The 10,261-nt window shown below is 43.7% G+C and overlaps 1 protein-coding gene across 1 annotated transcript; it reads right to left on the bottom strand.

Annotated features, from left to right (window-relative positions):
* Nucleotides 1-2,740: 2,740 nt before the first annotated feature.
* LOC123391210 (nuclear transcription factor Y subunit beta-like) lies at nt 2,741-3,374 on the bottom strand. The gene is given in 2 exon segments (XM_045077270.1): nt 2,741-3,134; nt 3,136-3,374. Coding segments are annotated over 2 exon segments (633 nt in total).
* Nucleotides 3,375-10,261: the final 6,887 nt, after the last annotated feature.

The following is a 10,261-nucleotide window of genomic DNA, read 5'->3' as shown; positions in this document are numbered from 1 at the left end:
ATGAGAGAGAGAGGAGGCTTTGGCTCATGGAGACGCAACATGGTCTCTGCTATGTGAGCCTTGGAGAGTCAGGTCCATGCAGCACATGGTGCCTATGTGCTCTCTGTCTCTCTGGGCACTTTGGAAGGGGAGCCCCCCTGGAATTAGAGAAGGAAAATTCAGGGCCTGGTGTTCAAGTAGGAACTCCAAGTTTCTTTTTTTTTTTTTTAAGATTTTATTTATTCATTTGACAGAGAGGGATGACAAGCAGGCAGAGAGGCAGGCAGAGAGAGAGGAGGAAGCAGGCTCCCCGCTGAGCAGAGAGCCCGATGTGGGGCTCGATCCCAGGACCCTGAGATCATGACCTGAGCCGAAGGCAGCGGCTTAACCCACTGAGCCACCCAGGCGCCCTGGAACTCCAAGTTTCTGAACAGTTCCTGACACAAAGCACTAGGATGTTGGGTCTATCTGCATTTCAGGGTCTTGTCTAAAGGCAAGCAGTTTACAGGTGAAGAGTTTGTATTGGCAGCTTGAGGGGCATTTTCTCCTGATGGAGCTGTGACTTCTCTACAAAAACCTGAGGAGAAAAAAAAATCTACAGGATGAAGTAAAAGAAGAAATGGCCTGCCAGTTCTCAGGTAAGCTTGGAATCCCAAGACAGAAGTCTAGTCATGTTTTTCTCCTGAAATTCCTTGCATTTAGAAATTGCAAATGTTGATTGCTCTAGTTCTGATGTTTCTGGTGCATGTGTTCTTGAATGTAGTATTCATTTTCTGAAGTGACACCATAGGCTAGGTCTTTAGAACACTACTCCCCTATATCCCAGATAACCCCTACCTCCCCTACCTCCCTTCTCTGCCTTCTTTCCAACCTGGCTGCAATAGGCCATCAGCAGTTGTCACTTTGAATTAAAGTCCTGCAAGTATTGAAAATATTCCCTTGGTGGCATATCCAGAGGGGAAGGTGTGTGGCATCTAAGATTCCCATTGCTGATGAGGTCTGGTCCTGGTTTATCAGAGAAGGGAAACATTTCTCATTTAGGGCCTGTCTGTATGCTTTACCAGGTCTGTGTAGCCCAGGATGAAGAAAATGCACAAGTAAAATGATGGATATAAGGTCCAGAATAACGTGGAAGTTTCTCAGATTAAAGAAGTGGGGGGAGGGGATTGTTGATTCTTCCCCTTTAGAATGTGAAAAAGATGGGAAGCCTGGGTGGATCAGTCAGTTAAGTCACTGCCTTCAGCTCAGATCAAGATCCCAATGTCCTGGGATCGAGTCCCCCTTCGGGCTCCTTGCTCAGCAGGGAGTCTGCTTTTCTCTCCGCCTCTGCCTGCCACTCTGCCTGCTTGTGTGGGCTCTCTCTCTCTCTGACCAATAAATAAAGAAAGTATTAAAAAGAATGTGAAAAAGATGTTCTATGTAGAATACACTAGAGGTTTGCCTGGGTGGCTCAGTCAGTTACGCACTGGACTGTTGATTGCAGTTCAGGTCATGATCTCCAGATCCTAGAATGAGACCCGCTTCTGGTTCCCTGCTCAGTGGGGAGTCTCTTTGAGATTCTCTCCCTCTACTTCTGGCCCTTCCCTCCTCCTTCTAAAATACAAATATTTAAATAAAAATAGACATTTAAAACAATACAGTAGGTATTACAGCACATGGAAACTGTGGTGTCTAAATGTGGTATCTCTGAGAGTCAGATGGGGACCCCAAATGTGGGTCCATGATTGGGTGGAAGCCAGTCAAGTGGGCACTGAGAAGAATTCACCTGAGGCAGAACAAAGGTATTAGAAGTTTACTGAATACACTGCAAGAGAGCAGCAGGCAGGACAGCAGAGGAGAGGCGGTCTATACAGAGACAGTGGTGGGGGCTGTGTTTGAAGGAGGAAGGTGAGGGTTCTGGGAGCTTATCCAGTTTTCCCTTTTCTGGTCACTGTACCCCATCTTCAGTAGCCCGGTGGTTGCTCAGGGCCCATGGTTACTTTGAGGTGGGTCCCCTGATGGGCCTGTCTGCATTCAGCCATAGGGGTGCTGGGGCCCTTTCTCCATTCCTTTGATCAAGTCTGCTCACCTAAAAGCAGCCTCAACAGAAATTATAGGTGATTTAACTTCATTTATATCCACTGTATTTTCATAATTAGATTTCTATTCTAAATTAGTGTTCTCAGACCACAAGAAAACACGAGTGATAGCGTGTCCTTTGGTGTTCCTTGGGCACTGAGATCAATTTGTTGGCATACACCTAATGTTAACTGCTTTTACTGGCCTGTTGCTCTTTGCCAAATTCCTCCCCTATAGTGTTCATATTCCCCATCTTACATTTGTACAGACCTTAGGTGTACTGAGTGATATGCAGAAACCATCACATTTAAGATGGAAACTTCGTTCTTCTGAGTTTCTTTTGCTTGGAGTCTTTCTTTCTTTCTTTTAACTCTACCCTTATATTTTATAAAAACGGCAAATACCATGAATTAACCCAGCTGTTGACTTGAATTACAAAAGTGGCATGCTTCAATAAAAATAAGAAACTTTCTACAAACCTCTGACCGTAATAAACTGCAATGTATAATGTATATAGGAGTCCTACAGAGCAACAAACTCATGTGAAACAAAAATATTTTTATACCTTTAAAATCCAAAATTCTCTTTAAAATCATTCATGAAAAAGCATCTCAAGACAGAATTAAGCCCTCAGTCAAGCATTAGGAAGGTATATTACAGCTATTTAATGTACAAAAAGCCCTCTTTCCCCAGTCACTTCCATCTAATGTCTGTTTCCAGAATCATACAGACTTAAGCTTCTCTCCACCCCATGCCACCATTTCTTCAGACCCTGAAAACTGAATTTGTTGAACACCAGAAATATGACATTGTATAAACATAATATTTGTTGTTGACCCTCTGTAAGTTCTTCACTTAGTCCATCTGTAGCTCTGAGTCTTCCACCAACTCCTTTCTCTCCTTTCATAGCCTCTCTGAATTTCTGAAAGGATAATTTTAGAAGTTCAACAGAACCACCACAACCTGAGGTCAGCATGGCAAAGAGAACTTCTTCTCGCTTGATTGTCCTCCGTTTCTCTTGATGGCATCTTTCCTTTGCTTCAGATGTTACAAAGCTGATGAGCTCACTTACTCATTCTTGAAAACAGTCCTTGGCATTTTACAACCTTTCCCATTTGAGGTATGACATTTTTCATTATCCTTGCTACATTTGCAGTTGGAAGATAGATATCGCGTTCTCTGAAACTGTGTTTTGAACTATTTGTGTCTTCATGATCATTCATGCTGTGCTCAGTGTCATCATGAGACTGAATCACATAGTGGCTTCTTCCCATGTAGTGTGCAGCCATGCCTAGTAGAGAAGCATCTGTCGTAGCGCTATCGCCACTGGTTGTCATGAAATACTGTGAGAACCGTGTTGTCAGTGGTGTTCAGAAACACCTTTCTAAAAAGGAGTCTGATCTTTGCCCAACTTCAAGCTTTGAGGCAAGTCCAGGGACCACAAGCCGCCAGAAGGCTGCATGTTTTACATGTAAGCCAGACTGCGGGAAGACCAAATCTACTCCTCCCTCCCGGGTACCTCCGTTCCTACCCAGGCAGGTTTTCAGGCTGGCCCTAGCCCCACCGTCCCCGTGGGCTGACTGTCAGGCCCATCGTGGCACGCATCACCCTACGCCTTGACCCAGACCCCAGGCCAGCGCCCAACACCTGCTAGGCATCTACCCACCCAGGGCACTGGGGCAAAGATGTCCGGCCTTGCCATGCCCCTGCTAGCTATCGGGAGCCCCCACACCCCCACCCTGATTCTGCACCAGCCTTGCTAAGGGCCCAGGGTCGGGAATGGGGTCCAGGCCAGGGTCTCCCACCCAGCTCACTGCACAAAATGGAGCCAGCTGGGATGCCATTGAGAGGAGGTCTGACGGTGCCCTCGGGAGCTCCCCCCTCAGCCTTGGGCCAGGAGCTCCTCTGAGCAAGATGCAGCCTTACCCGCCTCCAGCAGCACAAAGCTGCCGGCAACCAAAGCCACCTGCCCCCATTCTGGTCCCAGCCCAGGGCAAGGGTTGGGCAGGCAGAGGAGGAAGGCCATTGGGTCTGGCCATGGCAGTGTTGGGGACAGGCACAAGCTGTTTCTTTTTTGTTTGTTTGTTTGTTTTCTTTTTTAAAGATTATATTTTCTGGGACGCCTTGGTGGCTCTCCAGGTCAAGCATCTGCCTTTGGCTCAGGTCAGGATCCACAGTCCTGTGATGGAGCCCTGCATCTGGCTCTCTGCATAGCGGGGAGTGTGCTTCTGCCTCTCCCTCTCCCCCTGCTTGTGTTCCCTCTCTTGCTGTCTCTCCCTCTGTCAATAATAATAACATAACTTTAAAAATAACTTTAATATGGTGACATTTATTATTTGATAAAGATATCAAATGTGCAGTGGTGGAGGGTGACCAGGGAGTCAGATCCGGGGCTCAATTCCAGAGCCCGGGGATCACAATTTGACCTGAAGGCAGACAGTTAACTGAGCCACCCCATGCACCTTTCTTGTGTTCTCTGAGATAAAGAACAAAATCATGGAAGTGTAGATAAAATTAAATTTCCTTTTACTTGTAGCCCATTGATAAACTCTTGAGACAGGCACAGTGTGACATTCCTCAAGGAGTTCACAATGATGGCAATGTTGTTTTGTTGGAGGCAAAAAGTAACCTTAGCTTGACAATAGCCATACATCTAGGATCCTGTAAGTCCTCTTTAACACAGGATAATCCCTTTGAAAACTTTATCTCTACCCCTAAATATATGTTGGCAGTCATCCCCTAAGCATAGAGTCCACTGATAGATATCTGAAGGGTCCATGACTAAGGTTTTACAAGATAGTCATATGTGACCTCATCATGACAGCACCTTCAAGGTCCTGGAAACCTTGCTTCCAAATTCATTAGAGACTTCTGTTCTTCCCTCAACCCCTACGCCACTGAGCATACATCATCAGTCACTGCTCACAAAACCAGTATAGCTCTTTCTACCCATAGGTCCTGTCCCCATATTTAATAATACCATTTTTTTGCACCAAAAACATCTCAATAACTATTTAATCATTCATTCCTGAACCCCAACATTTCACATAAAAAAACATCTCGAGAATTCTTTCTTGACCATTGGCTCCTGTCCCACATCCCTGTTTGCACTGAATAGGGAGAGCTCTCACCTTTGTGTAGTTGATATATTTGACTTCTGGGAGTGGAGGTTCTTAGGCAGTCAGCCCTCTGTCCCATTGGTTTTTCTTTTCTCCACACTAATGTCATGAACATACACTTCTTCTTTTTCCTTTTTTTTTCTTTTTTTTAATAACAAGTCTTTTTTTTTTAAGATTTATTTATTTGACAGAGAGAGAGAGAAAGATATCACAAGTAGGCAGAGAAGCAGGCAAAGAGAGAGGGAGAAGCAGGCTCCCTGCTGAGCAGAGCCTGATGTGGGGTTTGATCCCACAACCCTGAGATCATGACTTGAGTGGAAGGCAGAGGCTTAACCCATGAGCCACCCAGGCACCCCTGGACATACATTTCTGTTTAGCTCTTTGTGTTCTCAGAAAAAGAGAAAAATCACATAATTAACATTTTTTAAAAGATTTATTTATTTATTTGACAGACAGAGATCTCAAGTAGGCAGAGAGGCAAGGAGAGAGAAGGAAGCAGGATCCCTGCTGAGCAGAGAGCTGGATGTGGGGCACTATCCCAGGACCTTGAGATCATGACCTGAGCCAAAAGCAGAGGCTCAACCCACTGAGCCACCCAGGTATCCCCATAATTAACTTTGAGGGTCTTAAAATCCTGAAATCTAATAGATCACAAATGATCATTGAAACAAAACTTTTCAATGAAATACCATGTTGCGGAATCATGGATTAAAATGGCCAAGAAAGGGGCACCTGGGTGGCTCAGTGAGTTAAAGCCTCTGCCTTCAGCTCAGGTCATGGTCCAAGGGTCCTGGGATTGAGCCCCACATTTGGCTCCCTGCTCAGCAAGAAAACTGCTTCTCCCTCTCCCACTCCCCCTACTTGTGCTCCCTCTCTTGCTCTGTCTAATAAATAAATAAAATCTTTTTTTACAAAGTGTGGATGTGTACATGAAAAGTAAATAGGTAGATCAATTGGGTGCCTGGGTGGGTCGGTTAAATAAATGCCTTCAGCCCAGGTCCTGATCCTGGAGTCCCAGAATTGAGTCCCAAATAGGACTCCCTACTTTTGAGGGCAACTTCTCCCTCTGACCCTGCCCCCTCTTGTGCTGTCTCTCTCATTCTCTGGCAAACAAACAAACAAAAAGTAAATCAATTTTATTTAGACGCCTTCTTGTTTCCCTCATTCTTCTCCAGTTTGACACCTGCTATGAACACTGCTTTAAGGTCCTCTCTGCATATTGACCTGCATGTCATTTTAGATAGACTCTATAAAGGTTAGACAACCTGGGTGAAAACCCGATCCCTTCCATGTTACTGGATGTCTGACAAAATATTCCCCCAAAAATAGAAGAAGAATGTGTGTGTTCTGAGATATTCATTCATTAATTTATTAATTTATGAATTACTGTTAGATGGTCTAGGGTAACTAGGAAATGGTAAGAAAGGATTGTTGTTGGCTTTCTTGCTCTTCCAGTAAAATCTATAATGGCTATAAAACCCATTCAGGGAGCACCTCGGTGGCTCAGGCAGTTAAGCATCTGTCTCCAGCTTGGGTCATGGTCCCAGGATCCTGGGCTGGAGCCCTTCATTGGGCTCCCTGCTCAGGGGGGAGTCTGCTGTAACCCCTGTCTTCCTCAAGTCATCCCTTGTGTTCTCTCTCTCAAACAAAAAAAGATTAAAAAATAATTAAAAGCACTTTTTTGCATGTTCCAAGTCCTCCAAGACTTCTTGCCTTAGAGTTCTACCCCTTTCTTCTTCAAAACTTTATCCCTTTGCCCATAAGGTACTGCCTTGTTAGAAAGGTAGATTCTAAGCATCTGCGTGGCTCAGTCAGTTGAACAACTGCCTTAGGGTCAGGTCATTATCCTGGAAACCCTGTATCAAGTCCACATTGAGCTCACGGCTCCACGGGGAGTCATCTTCTCCCACTGACTTTCTCCCCTCTCATACTCTCTCACTCTCTCTCTCAAATAAATAAATAAAATCTTTAAAAAAATTAAAAAAAAAGGAAAAGAAAAGAAAAGAAACGCAGACTCTGATCCCACTCCTGAACAGAATGTGCATTTTCACAACAACTCCAATGCATGGTTTTGAAGTTTAACCCACCAAGAGATTCCACCTAAGAAATAGACACAACTTTCTGTATGATGTAAACACGGTGGTAAAAAAAAAAAAAAAAAAAAATGTGTATGGCTGTGTTGATGCCTTCATTTGACAAGTTATCTTGGAGAAACAGAGTGTTAATAATGATTTTGTGGATCTTATGCCATCCTCTTACCTCGAGGTTAGAAAATCCATTAGAGCATATTACTGTAGTAAAAATTATCTTCCTGTGTAAAGTAGAAAATTCACCTAAGCCAGAACTAGTTGTCCTGGTATAATTGAACTAACATTGGTGAGTCACAGAAAGTGTACTCAATACGGGTTGTCACACCAAAAAACACCCTGCAATTTGCAGCAAATAAGAAGATAATAGGAAATAACTTCCAAAATAGAGATTTACAGAGCAAGGGAGAATGATTTCTTTTTATTTGGGGTTAGGGTACATATTTAGAAAGTGGTTCCTTGTCATCTTCTGTAGAGCTGGCCAAAAGGGGGCACAAGTGCCTCAAGAAAACACTTCTCTACATGCTTTGCATTTTACCTAAATGAGTTTGTGTAACTATAGTGAGATAAATGGAACTAACTAACTCCATCTTTCATCTTAGGTACATTATGAACTCTGCCAATGGCCACTTGGTGACTGTGGCATTTATTGCAGGGACAGCTCACATTCAGAGATGTGGCCTTAGAATTCTCTCAGGAGGAGTGGGGACGCCTGACCCACACTCAGCGGCAACTGTACAGGGATGTGATATTGGAGAACTACAGACACTCCATCTTCTTGGGTGAGGAAGACTCCTTCCAGATTTCCCAAACCCCACTCAGGGTGTTTTTTTGTTTTTGTTTTTGTTTTTTTAAGATTTTATTTATTTATTTGACAGAGAGAGATCACAAGTAGGCAGATAGGCAGGCAGAGAGAGAGAGAGAGGAGAAAGCAGGCTCCCTGCCAAGCAGAGAGTCTGATGCGGGACTAAATTCCAGGACCCTGAGATCGTGACCTGAGCCAAAGGCAGAGGCTTAACCCACTGAGCCACCCAGGTGCCCCCCACTCAGGGTTTTGTTCCTTCCTGTGAAGACTCTCTTTGGAGATTCCTCTTTGAACACTGGATTTCAGATCTGGGCAGAAAGGGAAGTAAGTACAGGTTTGTACATGTAGAGAAGCAACTTCATGATGTGTCCTTTTCAGATTTACCTTCCCTTCCTTAAGGGAACATCATCACTTCTGTAGATGAGTGTCAGTTCTAAATACTGAGGGGCATAAAATGGGTACTTCTCACATCTTCTACTTCAATTTCTACTCTTTATTATTGTATTTCATATTTGGAAGTGGAGGTCAGGATGTGAACTTTGGAAATCCCTCCTTCAGGTTGAAAAGGGGCTGTTTTTCAGCAGCATTTGGGAAAACATGTTCTTGATTTTGCAGTGTCCTCTCTTCTCTCCTGAGCACAGTCATAATGGAAAGTTAGAATCTCCTGCAGTACTCCTTTCCTTTCTTTCTTTAAGGAAGAGAGAAAGCACAAGGGGATGGGGAGGGTCAGAGGGAGAAGCAGGACACCAGGATCCTGACCTAAGCCAAAGGCAGTGGCTTAACCCACTGAGACACCCAGGCACCACACCTTTCCTTTTTTTTCTAAGAGGTCTCACTGTGTCAAAGCCAGACTTGGTCTCCTTTTTGGAACCAAAGAGGGAGCCTAGTGATGTGATGAGAAAGGATACTGTATCCCTCCATCCAGGTAGGTGGGAATGAATGAGGCGGGTGACAAAGAGGAGGTCCAAATGCAAAGGAAGATGATAGACCTTAAACTGTGGTTTGAGTAGCTGTCTGAATAGAAATTAGTTTAGTAGTGTGGTGTTATTTCTGTCTTCCTTACGGAGGGGCAGATGCCATCCAACATTCTTGGTCTGTCATTCTCTAGGGATTCTCCTTCAGCGCCAGTCATGGTCCATCACATTCACAGAGAGGGCCTCCATAATCTGAGAGTTTTTCCATTGCTTCGAGGGCCCTGCAGAAATCTCCCTATTTCTTGGGAACTCTATGTATAGCCCTTTGCAAGTTGTGTTTTTCCTCTTCTGAGAAATGTGTCGGGTCATGGTCGACATATTGGAGTTTAGTGCAGAAATCCAGGAACAGTGGAGACAGATACCACATGCATCAACCAGAAATGGTTTTTGCTTTCCAATGTTATGGAGGCTATAATCTGAACTCTACAAAACTGAGACTCAGTAATTTTGTCAGATAACAGAGCACCCCCCTGAAATGAGAAAATCTAATGCTTCCTTTCCCTTCAGAAGTATTTTTGGGGGGCGCCTGGGTGGCTCAGTGGTTGGGCGTCTGCCTTTGGCTCAGGTCATGATCCCAGAGTCCTGGGATCAAGCCCCGCATCAGGCTCCCTGCTCCTCCATGGGAGACTTGCTTCTCCCTCTCCCACTACCACTGCTTGTGTTCCCTCTCTCACTATCTCTCTCTCTGCCAAATAAATAAATAAGGTCTTTTTTTAAAAAAAGTTATTTTTTAATATTAACTAATATAGAAATTTCCACTCTATTCCATTCCTCAGTGTTGAAATAACAGAATTCCTACCTAAATGAATGCCACAGGGGAGTCAAAACATTTGGATCTCAGATTTTGTAGCTTTTAATAAAGTCTCAGTTGCTACCTTATTAAAAATGGCATCAGTTCATAATTCTGTTTTGTATGAAGCTCCTGTGACTTTTTCCTATGTGTTTTCATTTTCTAAATAGTTATATATAAGCATCCTCATTTTTTTTATCAAAAGTTCTCATAGTACGTAGGCATGTGCTTTATAAGAAGCGAGGTAATAAGTAAAATCCCCATATTTAAGGAAAAACTTTTGTTCATAAATTTTTTACTTCACTAAAAATTAAACATGTACTTTTCATCTACTTTCCTCAGAATGTATCTGAATTTCCTCCCAAATATTTATGTTTTATGAAGTTGTCAGGATATTTTACACATTGGTGGTGTTTATTTAGAAATGAACAGATTGAGGTGTCTGGGTG

The sequence above is a fragment of the Mustela putorius genome, unplaced genomic scaffold, assembly GCF_011764305.1.
Source record: "Mustela putorius furo isolate JIRA1106 unplaced genomic scaffold, ASM1176430v1.1 tig00000196_pilon_pilon_pilon, whole genome shotgun sequence".
NCBI lineage: Eukaryota > Metazoa > Chordata > Mammalia > Carnivora > Mustelidae > Mustela > Mustela putorius.
This window is presented reverse-complemented; position numbering and strand designations above follow the sequence as displayed.